General features: G+C 43.2%; 1 protein-coding gene across 8 annotated transcripts in view; it reads left to right on the top strand.

The window, feature by feature from the left end:
• Positions 1-15,961, top strand: part of PTGFRN (prostaglandin F2 receptor inhibitor) — a 70,851-nt gene that overhangs the window by 39,180 nt on the left and 15,710 nt on the right. For 6 of the 8 annotated variants that reach the window (XM_075033991.1, XM_075033995.1, XM_075033996.1 and 3 more), the window contains 2 exons: positions 2,431-2,856; positions 9,879-10,298. In XM_075033991.1, coding sequence (XP_074890092.1) covers positions 2,431-2,856; positions 9,879-10,298 — 846 coding nt within the window. The remainder of the gene's footprint in view (positions 1-2,430; positions 2,857-9,878; positions 10,299-15,961) is intronic. The other 2 variants (XM_075034000.1, XM_075033999.1) reach the window with 1 other exon arrangement.

Here is a 15,961-nt window from a genome sequence, read left to right as displayed (position 1 = left end):
ACTTGTGTGCATCTGCATGCACACACACATATTCATGTGTGTACAGGTGCACTGCATGCTCATGTACTCTCTTGTACTGCTCATACCTGTAGGACTATTTCTTACTCTTTCCATTCCAGTTTGGCATTATTTGGGAACAGGAGAGAATAAAATCTGCTCTTCAGCAGATGCTTGGTTGTTAGGGCAAGGGAAAGTAGAATAAATTTTCAGCATTTGAGGTTTCCAGCTGCATCCAGAATTCACCAACTCCTCCTCCTTAATGGAAGTTAAGAGCTGCTGGAGTATTAAGTCATTGAACTGTCAGTGAGGCTGTTCTTTGACAGCTGACAGAGTGGAGGAATGAGGTTTATCCAGCCAGCCTTTTATTCTTTCTAAATCCTCTGTTTGAATGTCTGTCAGGGTGAAGCGCCTATCTGGAGTGGTGCTGTCAAAGCCAAAACTCTCTTCTTAGAGGTCCTTCCCCTGCCCACAAATAAATCAAACCTGAAGTGATTTTCTAAGAACTCGAATTTCTTGCAGCTTTTTACTACTTGTGTTCCTGTCTAGAGAAGAACTTCTGCTTTCATAGTCTTTGTTGCTGTGAAAATATTACTTGGTCTTGAATGCCTTCTTTTTGGGGGGAGGGAAGGGGAGGTGAGGGGGAATGATAGGAAAATTGCAGAGCGTGAGCAATATATCATGAGGCCCTCGAGAAGACTAGTCTTTTGTGAATGAGACAGGAAGAGTAGTGTAGCTGTAGGATCTATGGGGACTTATACCAAAAGTGGGTTTTGGCCACCATTAATAATGTATGCCTCAGTTGCAGCAGAGGAATTATGTGCATTTTCTTTTCATTTTGCCTTATCCTGAAAATGCGCAGAAATAGGCACTTGTGTTTGCTGGTAGTAGGTACTATGGACTTACATAAACAGTACTTTTATGCTTGTGTGTTACCTAACACTGCAGAAACTCACCATCAGTATCACCAGATACTCGAGTGTCTAGTGTGTATTAATGCCTTTGTTCTTGCTAGATGCAAGAATGCTGCATACATAACACTTAATGGCGAGAGATCTTTTCTGCAAGCTGACATAGCAGCAGCCGGTTTGCTTGATAACAATTGTTTTTATCCTTTGCATCTGAAGTCTAAAAGTGCATGTGCACACACAGTTTGCACAGCAGTTCTATTAAGATGCTTTATTATCTTGGCTCATTGATGAGCTAAGCCTAAGTTTTAGCCTTGGATTGCCTTCTCTGTCCCAATTATAGCTTCAGTTAATTGTTTGTAGGAGGGCAAAATGCCAAATAAAACATAAAGCAAGAAATAAATATAGAGCAGTGAATACACTTGCAATGTAAAAGCCATGTGATGAGTATTGGCCGAACAGTTGGAAAGCTAGTCTTTTTTCTGAATTATAGTAGACAGCAAGACAGTAAAATATTCTAACACTAGTAAATAAATATGTATTTCCTTTGTGGTGTGAGGTTCTTGCTGTAATCTTTCTTTACTATCTCTGTAGTCTGAGAGAAAACAGTCATGCGGCTGCCTTATCACTGTTAGGCTTTGGACAGCCAGCTATTTCAGATTTAAATACAACAGCCCCATTCTTAACCCATGAATTTCAGGCACTCCTTTTCAAGCTTGAGGTATTCCAGCCTCATAGCTGTACAGCACATACTTCTTTATTCAGACTGTGAAGATCTTCTGATCTATGCATCTTTGACTCTTAACCTACTTAGTGTTTATTATGCTGCCCGCTGAAATTTACTGTGCACTGCTATTAGTGCTGCCTGTGGCCAGTGCCAATGGTGATACCTGTGCCCCCTAGTTTTGGTGAGTGGGTGGGTGAGGTGTTTGGTTTTTGGGTTGTTTTTTAACATTCTTAATCTGTATTGTAGAGACATGATGGGATGGTTAAGTGTGGAAAAGAAGGCATTTCAGGGGGGGAAATCACCTCTTAACCTGCAGAGAAATTGGGGAAATGGCATGTCTCTGGTCAGTCCAAAGCTAGAGAATAATGAGTCTCCTGTTGCTGCAGGCTGCACTGGACACTTGAACAGGTGCAAAAGGTGACTGGCTGGGCTAAAACTGAACCCACAGGGTGGGTTCTTGGGGCCAAGCCCAAAGAAGGGAATGATTTTGCTTGACAAGATCTCTTGGTGCTGATTTTTGTGAAATGGTCTGACTAGACATACGAAACCAAAGATCTTGTTTGGAAATGTAGGCTTAGGGGTACTTGTGTCAGACTGGTGCGAGTCTGAGAGCTGAAGTCCAAGTTCCCAGTCCCCAGCTCTTGTAAGAAAAATGCATATTCTGGTACTTGACTTCTAGCTCAGGTGCTTTCACAGGCTGGATGTTAGAAGTTAGCAGTATGTCTTGATAAGCTCTGGTACTTTCTCCCTTGTGCTTGTAGCTTCTAACCTCTTTCTTCTGGGTTTCCTCTTCTGCAGAGCCAGACTATGAGGTGTTCCTGAATGCCTCTAAAACACCTAAGTTTTCAGATGACCCCACAGAGCTCAACTGCAGGATCACAAATGCACAGGACACCGAAGCAAACATCCGCTTCACAGTTTCCTGGTACTACAGGCAGCGCCTGCGCAGCGACGATGTGGTGACAGCGGAACTCCTGGCCACGATGGATGCAGACTGGACTCTGCTGCTTGGGGACAGGAGCAGGGAGCGGACTCAGAATGGGGAAATAATCTTCTCTAAAAAGACTGCTGACATTTTCAGTTTACGAATCCAGTGGACTTCAGAAAGTGACAGAGGTGATTATTTCTGTGTCATCTCTGCGTGGAGTAGGCACCGCAACAACAGCTGGGTAAAGAGCAAAGATGTGACTTCTGCATCTGTCAGCATTTTCTGGGCTACACAAGGTAGGAACCTTGCACCTGTTTGCTGAAAGACGTGGATAGCTGAGATAGTTTTCTCTTGAGTAGGCCCATCAGCCAGAAAGCCTGCTATTGGGCTTTGGAAATGGGGTTCTGTGTTATGAAGAGGAAAAAACACTACTACCTTGTGTAAAAGCCTCTTATTTGTCGAGGGAAGTAACTACTTAACACCACTCACCAGTTTATGCAACAATTCAGAGTGAAAATGCAAAGCAGAGATATGTCAATCAAACTGCATTGAGACTTCCAGGAGCTGGGCTGTCATTGTGGCAGGGGTGACATCCAGCAGTGATGCTGGGGTCATTGCCCCCTTTCATGACTCCGAGTATTTTGGTCTCTCTAGGATGCATGTTGCTGCTAGCAACAGGATTGTCTTGAGGTGAAAAGAGGAGTGTCACTTACTTTAAGTATTCTCTGTCTGCCAGTTTGAGAGGCCTTTTTTTGTTCTCCTACAAGCCCATGTTTAGAAGGCACTTCTGAGAAAGTTCATGGGCATAGTAGTACCAGAGTATCCAAAAAGAAGTGGATGGCAGAGGAAATTAATTCAGTGATTTGCTTGGGTCTGGACCTTTTTTAGGCAGAAGTGTACTAGCTCTGGTCAGTATTTAAACTGACTCTGGGAGCATTTCTTCAAAGCTCAATAGACTTACCTGAATCACTTAACACTGGTTTAAAATGGGTGTATGTATCCTGGATGTCCTGTAGAGTGATACTGTTTTGGCTTAGGTGTGAGGTCATGCAAGAGGGTCTGTTGGATAGGGACAGAAGGAATAGAATAACCTAGGACGTCATGTCTTTGGCAAAAGTCTGTGCTTAGCTAAGCTGCATTTACCCTGATAGATTTGTTTAACAGTCTAGCTCAGGCAGCCACAGGCAGAGAACTGTATTTCAGAGACAAGTACTTTGAAATCAGTTTAAAGTTGTTTGGGGATAATCCCTAAACAGTGAATTGGAGAGCTTCTGCTGTGATTCTGCTTCAGTGGAGAGAAAAAACAGTGGGCTGCTTGCTCAGTACTCCCTTCATCCCCAGCACAAGCGTGGTCCACGAAAAGGTCATTTTTTTCACTGAAGCGGACTTCTCCAGCAGCAATGAGATCTCTCGTTAATGCTGAATGCTGGTAACAATTAGTTCAGTTGTTATGCCACAACACGGACTGTGTGTGTGTATGTGCATGCATGCGTAATGGATCATTGCCTTCAGAGCAGCTAGAGAGACCAGCTGGAGTTGAAAAGTCTTAGCCTGTGTTGACACTTCTGAGGGAAAACAAACTGTGACAGGTGTGAACATTCCCTTGTTTCTGGATTTATTCCAAAAACTCTGCTAATTTTGCGATACAAATGTAAATATTATAGTCCCCATGCTGAAAAGTATATTTTGTTGGCAAAACTTGCAGTTGGGAGATTTATGATGTGAAAGTGAGCTCTCCTACAAACACCTCCTCTTCCTGAAAAAGCATGTTATATGTATATATGGCGTGCAATATATAGGTTTGATTTCCCCTGCTTCCCTTCCACCCTCATGCACCCCTGCGCGCTCTTGCAGCAGCCTAGCCCCAGATGCCTTTCTCTGCATGCCCTGTCCTCTGCCATATCCTGTTCATGTGAGCTCCAGAGTCGGCTGTGAGCCCAGTGCTGGAGCCAGCAGCTATGAAGGAGTTAATCTGCCGCTGCCTCTGCTCTCTGACTGTTGTTTTGACAAGTATCTCTGGTGATTTGAGTCCCTAACTGCTCCCAGCGCTTATAAAAGCAGCAGCCAGGCTCCCACGTGTTCGCCTAAGGAGAGAAGAGAACAGAAATTTGCCTCTTCCTTGGATAGCTTGTGCCTACATGAGGCTTTTCTTCCAACTATTTCATTACTTACAACATCTGTGTTAACTTCAGAGCAGTGCTTGGGGAGGAGGACTTTGGAGAAATCCCACTTTGGAAAAGGTTGTCCTGAGTTTTTGAGAAAGGAGAAATGGCTTTTTGTTGTGTCTGGGAGTCAGTCAGCACAGAGGGGTGTTCAGGATAAGAAAGCCTTTGGTTGAAATGTAAACATCATGTGAAGATGTCAAAGTCCTTTTTGTGTGTGTGTTGTATAATAAGTTGTATGTTTGCCCATTTTAACTTGAGGTTTTTATCATCTTTTCCTATTTTGTTCTGTTGGGACCAATAATGCTTACGTCTTTCTGCATGCTCAGTTTTGCAAATACAGCCAATTGCTATCATAGATCACTGTTGTTTTTGACATGGTGTGCCCGATTTGTTTCTTCCCCTCTTTTTTCTACCCTCTCTCCCGCCAAGGTGACAAAGAAAGCATCTTGTATCTCACGTCAAAAAAGAAAAGCATAAATTATATTGTTATTTTTTTTCTTTTTTAGAGTACAAATGCCAATCAGTAAAAAGGGGTAAAGGAAGGGAGAAAACCTTTTTTGACTGGCTCTGCGGATGATTTTCAACCCAGAAAAATGTTTGATAGTTTGAAAGATAACTTTATTTATTAGTTTGAGTGTGAGTACTGCCTATATTTGGAGCACAGTTGCTGTTTGCAGTGGAATGCAGCATTGGCGTTTGTTTCTTAAACCAGTGTTGTCAACTTTGGATCTGCATGGAAGTCTTTGAAAAAGAGAACACTATCTTTTAATTGAAATTCCAAATCCCAAGGGTACTAGTATTTGAGGTTCTGTTAATACTTCTGTCTTTAATTTGCGGAATAGTTGTATTTAACAAAATGTTACTTGTCCTAAATGCTTGCTGAGGCCCTCCCATTACATTTAATTGGGAACAAGGGCATCTTAATCTTTGAGGAAGTCCTGTGAATAGAGAACAGGTGATATTTCTGCTGCCCACTTTTCTTTACCGTTGCTGGTATATAATAGACACTGCATAGTATAGACACGCAGTTCCTCTTGAGCAAAGAAATGCCCATACCCATGGCACCGAGGTGTACGTGCCAGTTAGGGTGCAGGAATAAGAAAGTGCATTAAGTTAGGTGTACAAGCCCCAGTCGGGGGTGGCTGGGCTCCTCGTGCCGTTCTGCGTGAGGGTGAAGCGTTTATGCTGTTTGCTCTGCAGGGGGCCGGCCAGCGAGGGCGGCCTAGTTGTGTGCGCAGCGGTGGGGAGAGCCGCTGCGTTGTACGTACACGTATCAGGCTGTGGTGCAGGCCTTAGTGCGCCTGCTGTGTTTTCAGAGCTCTTGGTATCAGACCTGCTGGGCCTACAATTGTACCTCAGGGCATTGTATAGCCTCCTTCTCCGATGAAGGCAAAGCTGTCATTACCTTAATGTCTGTTGCATTCCCTGTACTTGCAATCTAGCTGGTGCGCTGGGGGATGAAGGAGCCTTTATGAATATTGAGGTGGCGTTACTGGAGGCTGCTGACAAGGCGTTAGGCTCTGAGGTTACTGTTAGCTGTGGCCATTGTGCTGCTTTTCCAACCAGAGTCAGTGGAGTGCAGGGAAGGTGTTTGCTGTTTCCTGAGGTCTTCTTGCCTGTGTAGGTGTTAGGCTTCTCTAGCAATTCGACTGGCTTAGATGAGGTGAAAATGCTTTTTGGTCACTACCCACGAAGTACTCTTGAAGCTGAGCACGTACTTTGTGGTAGAGAGCAACAGAAGAATTATGGTGTGGCTTAACCACTTGGACTGGCCAGTGATGGAAGGCAGAAGCATGCACTGCCAGGCTCCAAAGTACAGTTTATTACTTAAATTTTATCTGAATCATTTGGCTAGGATTTCTTTTGCTGCTAGCCCTCTGTCTTGGAGTGGTGCCCAAAATGCTTATAAACTTTGAGTATGGTTTACTTAGGATCTCTTCCCCTACCCCTTTCCAACATAAACTCTGCAGATTGCAGCCTCCTGTATATGACTGACCAGGGTGTGTTTTATCATGCTTTTCATTCATGGAGCTTTACAAGAAGGAGATGAGACTCTGCATGGGATTGCAGGCATGTGTGCGGAGGGAAAAGCATATGGAGTAGCGGTCAGGACATAGACATTGCTTCCTTGGCAATTCTCAGAAGATTAGGAATGAGAAGAGCTACAGAGCTGTAGCTCTTGGAAGAGAATATTCTTTGACCTCTCGGGCCCATCTTATGCTGTAAGATCTGATGAGTAGTTTCTGATGACACGGGAAACATGAAGACACTTTCCTTGCAGATTATTGTTATTTCTAACCTAAGTGCCAAATCTTTGGTCTCTCCTCTTTCTCATAACATGTGCTGTTACACGCAGAGACAACTACATGCTTTTCTAGGTGGGGGTGATGGAGTGCTAATTACATTTCATCTGCTGCTACTGAAGGAGAACAATTTTGGCACCGAACTGTACTGTTAAGAATGGTGATCCAGACTTTTCTAGTTGATAGAATATGGGGCTTTTTTTGTTTGTTTTGCTTTACTACATATGCAGGTCTCTAATATTATTGCAGATTCAGAAATGTTCCTTTGATCTTTTTTGACTTTCTTGCAACAAGAAACATTCAGCACCTGTATATGCTGGTTTTTGTGTCCCCTTCTCTCTTCTGGTCTGCATTTCTTATGGTCTCGCATAAGAGGAGGTGCCTCTGCCTTCTGTATTCATCGAACCTAAGGAGCTTTGGGTTTTTAAAAGGTAGGAAAATCCTTTGAAAGGACTTTCATAAGAATGTATCTCCTGTTCTCTGTTCAGCATCCTAATTTGTAACCCTTTTGAATTCTACCACTGTTCTCCAGCTGCATCTCTGAGCCTCAGATGTTCTCTTCCACAAACTCTACAGATGGCATTTCTGCTGTTGTCCCATGCTACCACCACTTCTTTGTCCTTTTTTTTTAGCAAAAATAATTGGTAAAAGCAGCATTTTCTACTGCCCTCAAATGAAAAGTCATGAAAGGATGTCTAGGAACGGAGTTTACTCTGTCCTCGCAGGGGACAAAACATACCCCTATGTATGGCTGCCTGACCTGTGGCTCAGGGAATAATTGAAGTAAGGCATTTGGAGCCCAGTTAGTAGGGAGAGTTGTCTATTCTCAGCTACATCTGTACTGCTCTGATCACGTGAAGGTATGTGTTAAGCCCATGTATGATAGACCAAATGCAAGATTTCTTTTTCAGTGGACCCAGTCCTCTGATGTGAAGATCGACAACATAAAGAACATTTGCATCAGGAGGGATTTTTGCCCAGAGCCGCCTCATAATGCCTAGAAAGCAGCAGTATGTGGCAGAAAAGTATGGCTAGCTGTTTGTGCTTCTGCTTTGGGGGCAAAATATAATTGTCTACTATATTTCTAAAATATGTGGCAAGCTCAATCTGTGCTGGGCTCCTAAATGCTGCAACCTTATGAAGAAGGTGATACCAGAATCTCATGGACACAGAATGAAGAAAAAATGGATTTGAAGTCTAGAATCAGATGAATGATGAGCTCTCTCACAAGGGAGCAGAGACTGACTCTGTGCGTGCAACTTCAATTGTGATTGTACCCTGAGTGCTTAAATATGCAACTCTTGTATTCCCACTTGCTTAGTGGATGGAAGCATGAGGGGGGTTTGGTGTGGAGTATCAAGTAATTTTGTGCTCAGCTAGACCACTAGAAGCAGCTCAGCCTTTGCCACTCCTGCTGTTTCTTTATATAGCTTTGTACTGTGATCTGCTTTATACAGTACTGATTTAAAGTTGTCATACCGGGTTTCTCATCTTGTGGGCTGTGTTTACTCATTGTGAAAACTGCTGCTTGAAGGCAAAACACTGCAAAATGTAATCTTGACAAGTATCTTGTTGCTCTTGTGGGGAGGGCATAAATATTACTGCATTTAGTTCAGTTTTGGGGAATGTGCTACAATCTCACCATTGCTTATTTCCCTTTTCCTGAGAAGTTTCACCTTGCATAAAGGTGATCTGTGTAGTTTTTTGTTTAACATGTCTACACTCATTTTTTATAAAGGGGGTAAGGGAGACTGTGCTGTAGCAAAGTAAGTCCAGGAAGTTGGACTGGCTGTATTTTTGCAGTACTGCTACTTTGGGAAGTGGCTGTAAGCTATATATTCTGCCCCAGCCCTCCCTTCTTAGGAAGAACCTGGGTGTGCAGGATGTCACTTCATCACTGTGCCAAGAAACTAGCAACTCCCTTTCCTTTTATCTGATTCCGATTTCAGTCACTCATTTTCTCAATTGCTCACTGCGAGCTTGTATTTTTTGTGTCTTGGGGCTGTGCTCCTAGATGTATAATTTTCCCAAACCCTGTAATTAAAGGATTCTTGAGATTGAGGAGCTGGCAAACTTGGAGAATGCTGAAGAAGGGGAAGGAAACTGAGCAGTAAGTGTTGCTGGCATTCTTGATACCAAATAGACTGTTGAGAAACATCAAGGGTTCTGGTAGGCTTATACTCAGGTAGAATGCATGAGAAGCAAGGGAAAAACACATGTGGAGGCGGAGGTATACTGAAGTCTTTCAACACAGAGGTGTGTATGTGGGGGTGTTGGGGATGGAGACTTCTCCTGTTACCACCAACTTTTTTGTCATGCAATTTCAGCTGATCTTGGGAGTTCAGCTGAATGTGTCTGGATTGCTGTTAGGGTGGATTTTCAAGGGAAATAAAAGAAGCTACACTAAGTGCTGCCGATTCAGTTAGTGGCAGCTTTTGGCAGTAGTCATGAATACTTCAGTGGTGTCCTTGTACTCTGTTGCTGAGGGTGCTTTTCCAGATCCAGTGTAAAACTGGGACTCTGAGTCTTGTCTGACTAATATCTTTACTCCTCAATAAAAAAATCCTGGCGGTCCTGTCATGCTATGACCTGTGTATTGCATTATCTGTTCAGTATCTCGTGTTCGTTTGAATTGTTGTATCTTGACCCAAACTGTTATGTACTGGTGTGTGCGCACTGTTGAGTAGCGTTCTGGGATGTCCACATGTGTTTAGATAAATGTGCTGGGATTTGTTTCTCAAAAAAAGAGTACTTTGCTTATTTGTAATGTTCTAGATTGAAAGGTGCTGCAGAAATATCTGCACCTATTTATTTACCCCTCTCTTGCTGCTTATTTCCTTCCCTCTTCAGATTACACGCTTACAGTGGAGGCCGTGAAATTGAAGCCATTCTTTGTAGCAGGTCACACCTTTGAGATGACATGCAAAGTGTCTTCGAAAAACATCAAGACGCCACGCTATTCTGTCCTCATTACAGCTGAGAAGCCACTAACGGATCAGTCAAATCCCAATGGAACCACTCGCATAATCTCCTTGAACCAGGATTCAGTAGTGCGGCTGGAAGACTGGACGGACCAGACTCGTGTAGACGGTGTGGTTCTGGAGAAGGTCCAGGAGAATGAATTCCGCTACAGGATGTATCAGACCCAAATTTCTGATGCTGGCTTGTATCGCTGTGTGGTGACTGCCTGGTCTCCAGGTGGTGGTGGCATGTGGCGTGAAGCAGTGAATGGCTTATCCAACCCTATCCAGATAGACTTCCAGACATCAGGTTGGTATAGAATCTGGTAGCTGTGTGTTTAAGCCAGAAAGGAAGAGAGTTCTGTGATGTTCTCCCAGTGGTTTCCCTGCCTCTGGGAAATGCCTACTCTTCGGAACATGGAAGGGGTCTCCGAATGGTATGATGGCTGAGCTATGCTTGTCTCCTTTGGTGGTACTTGTGTCCTTTGTGCTATTGATTGTTTACAGAAAGATGTTCAATGAATTGGCTGTAATCATAACCCCTGGGTTTTTCCTTACTAATGCAGCTTTTATGGTTCTGCAGGCTCAGAGCTGATTCTCAGTATGGAATAACTGCTGCCACATTTGCCAGCTTTATCACTAGATTGCTGTTAGGTAGTGGCTGCTCTGGAAGAACACTAATATAGACTAGATTTCTGTTCCAAACCAGACTTGATTAGCATAGCATTAAATGGCCTGAGCACACCTTCCTGTTGATGTAATTGCAAAAAATGGTCAGGTCAAGGCAATGGTAATATTTCAGCCATCCCAGCAAGTGTGTCCTGCCACTGGAAGACCTTAGAGGCCCCTTGTGGCTGTTCTACAAAGCTCTACAAATTGGGATGAATTTCAGTACCCAGAGGTGCATCCTGTTCCTCACATCCTTGCTGAAACCCTCACCTTCAGCTGTAGCATAGTCTGCCTGTTGAGATTTTTCTAGAGAAGCATGCCTGTCCTGCTCTGTTGTTGGGCGGAAGGAGAGAGGGACAGCATTGGTTTGGATCATCAGAGATGCATGTTAACACCGACTTCTTATCATGCTATGTGGGTGGGAAGTGCCACATTTTTATAATGGTGGTGCATTTAGGAGTGAAGGGCTCATCTCGTGATTTGATTAAACCAAGCTGGTGATTTCCTGAGCAGTTTTGAAGAGCTCTCAGTGTAGCCCAAAGTGCATCCTATGTTGGAGCTCTCTAGCTAGCTGCCTTATCTCAAACCTTCTGCACCCCCCCATTCCTGTTCACAAGCACAGCTTGGGAGAAGGTCTCTTCTAACATCCCTTGTTCTTCATGTGAGTTATTCCGCTTATAATAGCGGGGCTGTAGTTTTTTTAGAAGATGTGGCTGTGACTAAGCAAGAGGAGCCTGACTTCTGGTTGCATCTGTAACTAAGGTAACTGTTCTCTATGAGGTGACTTCTAAAAACTGAATTTCCTTATACTAGGCCCATTGGGAAAAGGACAAGGGCTGAGTGTAGGGAGAAGCCTTGCAATGAGGACATCACTTTGTAAGAAGCTTGGAAATGTAGCATCCTGATATAAACCCTAATGAAGATGCAGCCTGACCTAAGCTGGCCAGAGAGAGGACACTGACTCAGCTCAATGCTTCTTTCAGGTCTAGATAACTTCTGATTGACTTTTTGTTTAGTTTTATGGTTACTGTTCTGAAAATAATGTTAGTTGCTTATGTTCCGAATGTCTCGTAGAGCAGCGCTGTCACAGATGAATATTGCTGTAGACTCGTTGTCTTCTCAGGATGGTTTAATGGACTATAGTTTTAGCCTTATTACTCTTGATAACTGGGTCAGACACAGCAGGAGAGCACATTTGCAAAGGGGTGATGCAAGAAACCAGCAAGAATGAGATTTATCCCAAACCCCTCCCCTCAAAGCTCTTACATGGAGGCTTTCTTGCACAGAAGTGGTGGTTGGTGACTCTCCCAACACTGCTCATGTTATGTCACTTTGAACTCCCAGCCAAAAAGTTTGGCAGGATCCTATTAATATCTGTGGTTCAGAGGGAAACCTGCGAGCTATGCAAGGGAGGGAAGTGTGCATGTTGCAGACTTGACTTCTTTTTGCTGTCACTCTCTACTCCCAGCCTCTTCACCCAGATAGGATTTCTGGAGCATGGAGTAAAGAAAGGGAGGCAGCCTGTAGAACTGCCCTGGGAATGTGTGAATTCCAGTAGCAGGGCTGGAGCAAGGGGAGGGATGATCCTGAAGCCCTGTCAGCCTTTCATTCTTTACAAAATAACTGAGAGAGAAATGAGATCCCAGACACAATTTACTGGAGAGCTATTTCCCAAAATAATCTTGGCATGTAGCAAAATCTGACTTGAAATACCTTCCTTTCTTCAATTGATGGATGAACTTTGTGTCCTTTAGTTGTTACTCAGATATCCTTGCTCGACATTCATCTTGGCATGAGGAGGACGTGATAATTCCACAGTTAGTCCATTCTAGCTGTGCTCGTTATTTGGAAAATTATTTGGAATCAGGTATACAAGACAGAAGAGGTTTTGTGGGTGTGTTACTTTGGTTTTGTTTGCTGAGTTGTACTGTCTTCAATGCAAACTGAGTCAGGAAGCTGGAGGTGAATGGCAAAGTTATGGAGGAGCTATAAAAACACAGCTCAGATATCACTCTCTTGTCTTGCATCCTGTGGTACAGGCAGCTGTCAAACTTGTTCCCTAATGGGAATGGTGAAAGGCAGAAATGCTGAGGTAGCTAGTGGCTTCTAGGGAGAATGACAGGCTCTCCAAAATTGGAGGGAAGATACTAACAGGAAAGGGTCAGAAAAAACAGGGGCATACACCTCTCCAGGCAACTGTAAAAGCTGGAGAGCACCACTTTGCTAAATCCTGAGTTAAAGGGAGGATAGGGTGTGATCAGTAGCTTGTGGGTGTGTTTGTCCCTGGTAGGAAAACTGTTAATGAGTCAATTGCACTTGGTTCTGGGGTTCTCAAACTGTAACAGAAAGAAATTTTAACTGAGACTGCTAGACAGGATATAGTAAGGCAGTATAATTTTGAAAAATAGAGTATTCCGGTCTCCTCCCTACTTTGAAGGCTTGGACAGCATTTTCAGCTTGCACCATGGGGGATGAAGTGGGGAGGTGATCAATACAGAAGCAGCATTTTCAGCAGAAGGAAGCCCTTAAAGGGTTTTACATGAAGCTTTTAGTGGTAGGAGGAATTTCTTTCTCAGTTGTTTTTATTGATTCCCCTTTGACAGGGGATGGGGAAACTTGCTAGGATTGGAAATCCTTCCCTCCAGTTTGACTCCCTCCCAGACCTCTCCGAGTTGAGTGATGTTTCAAGGAGGGGTTTTTAGTGTGCATATGCATTGTGCAATGTGATCTATCTGAATGACAGGAGGCCTGTAAGCCCTTATATATGAGCTGGGGACTGTGCACATGAAACTTCAGTGTTTCCTGCCACAATAGGCTTGAAATGTGTCAGTGCTCTGAAATGTTTTTCCATGAACATCTGTGGAAAATGTCTTGCTCAGATTCTTTCCATTCAAGACAGAATTGCTGGCTGCCAGCAGAGACCTCCTTTCTTCTTTCTCCACTTGCTGTTGCAGAGGGACATATTTATTCTATTTGGTTAATGATCTGAAATGTTAATGTAAAGGCATTTGTTTGAAACCTCCTGAACTAAAAAATGAAACGTGGATTTTGTCCACTGAATTATATAAACTGGAAGTTGCGGGGTGGTGGTGGTGAGGAGAAGCCTAGTAGGTCATTAGTTTTCAAATATTCAGTCAATGGCAGATTGTTCTCTGCTGGATATATTTTAAGACCAGAGAGGATCTTGTGAATTGTCTGGTCTGGCCTTATGAATAACATGGATCACTAGACTAATTTCATAAACTGAATGCCTGCTCTATACCCAGTAGCTGTAAGCAAACTAAGCTTATTTTGGGTGGCAGGGGGAAGCTGTCCCATATGAAGACTTCAGTATTCTTCAGTGCTTTTTTTTTTGGTTTTCCCAGTCTAGAACAGAGGTTCTGCCACTTCTTTTTCAAAGGTTGCCCAGCAATGTGAGGGACAAGAGCAGCTGTCAGTGTTTGTCTTTAAATTTTCTCTTAATTTCATTGCATCATTTCTGCTGAAACTCAAATGCATCCTCTCCTCTTGAGCTATTGGATGATATATATGTACGTAGCCTTTCTTTCAGCCTGGAACACACCCGTCTTCTGTTCCTTGCTGTTCTTCTGAAACCAGTGTATGAAGACAGCTTCTTGTAGGACTTGTGATCCTACCCATCCACACTGAAATATCTCACTTTTCTGGTCACCTGGAGATGTTGCTCCAGTGGTAATGCCTTTGCACTGCAAGGGCTGAGCAGCAGATGAGAAAGGCTGTCTTTTTTTTTTTTTTATGTACACCCCTTTGCCCTCAGCCTTAGTTGAGCTAGCCAGCAAAGGTGGGAGTCAAATAGCTGGGAACTTCCTTGAGATCAGAATGCTTATCTGATGCAGGTCTGTGTACAGATATCTGGTTCAAATAGCTCCAGCTGGCCTGCAGCTGTTTTTTTAGTGCTGAGGCACCTGGTCTCTGTGAAATCCACCTGGTTTATCCTGGCATCATAAATTCTTCTTTGGTGTTTGTCCTTTAATTTTCTATCCCTTTGACCCTGAACCTGGCAACCTATGTTAGTGTTTAGAGTCTCTTTGCCCACTATACACTCATAGATATTTCCACAGAAGTGACTTATTTTCCTTCAGGGAAGTGGGGAGAAGGAAGCTTTTAATCTCATATTGAGAAGTATGTTATGAGAGAACACCATTTGGATCTTGGCTGTGCTCTCAGCTGGCTTCCCCCTGTGCCATTCATCAGAGGGCAGAAAGCTCTGGAGAGGCAAAAATAAAAGAACTTTAAGGGAAGCGTCTCAATTAAATCTTCAACTCTGGATTACATCTGCATGTGAGCTCATTGCACAGCAATGTATTATCATTCACTTTGGAAGAAGCTGAGATAAACTGAGAGCTGCTGAAATATGAGCTGAGTATTGATGTTGAACTTGCAATTAAAATGAAATGATGCCCTGCAATGACCCTGAGAGATACTTAGTTTCAAGAAAGGAGAATAGAAAGATTCTTAAAGGAAAGAAACTTTAATCATGAAAATGAATGAAGAGCGATACAGCAGACACTTTTTGGCAAGAAAAGCTGGTATTTTCCAGCCAATGTTAATGGGCAGGAACATGCTTTGTCATTGTGTGCCTTTGTGCCTGTGTGCATTAATTTGTAGATGGAAGTAGAAACCACAGGTTAAACCACTGGGGGCTTCTTCCACTAACAGTTATTGTGAGGTTTGGGGTAAAACTTGTTAGGGAACAGCTAACAACAGTTAGGTTGTATCTAAACTTACATACAGCCTTACTACAGTGAGGAACAGAGATTTTGGCTTAGTTTAAATCAAAGGTCTCAGCAGAAGATGGCAATTTAGGGGAAGGCTGATGCTTAGCTCTTAGAATTGGGAATGCTGGTTTGTTTTGCGAATCTGTGCTCTTTAATTTCTGAATTAGCTGAGGGCATGACACTTATCTTCAAACCTGAAGTTATTAATATCCAATTATTTCTCAGCTTTCAAACTCCTGAGCAGCTTTCCGACACTTTGTTTTGTTCTTGATGAGCTTTACAGGTCATGCTTGATCTGTCAACCCTGCAATTGAAACTAAATTCTAGTTTGTTCATTCTCCCAAGTGACCAGTAGGTGCCAATAACAGTATTTCAAACTGTTAAATACAGGTGGCAAGGTGAGCAAAGCCACATCATCTGTTATCTGTAGAGTTTTATTTTTCTCAGTGTTAATGTAACATGAACTCAGATCTCGTCGAAGGAGAATTCATGTCACCTCCCCAACCCTTCCTGTGACACTGCAAGTGCTTGAGTATGGCAATGCTGAGACCCTGATAGTCGGTGTCAT

This window comes from Buteo buteo, chromosome 8 (genome assembly GCF_964188355.1).
Source record: "Buteo buteo chromosome 8, bButBut1.hap1.1, whole genome shotgun sequence".
NCBI classification, from domain to species: Eukaryota; Metazoa; Chordata; class Aves; order Accipitriformes; family Accipitridae; genus Buteo; species Buteo buteo.
Note: the sequence above shows the minus strand (reverse complement) of the source record. Positions and strands in the feature narration are given on the sequence as shown.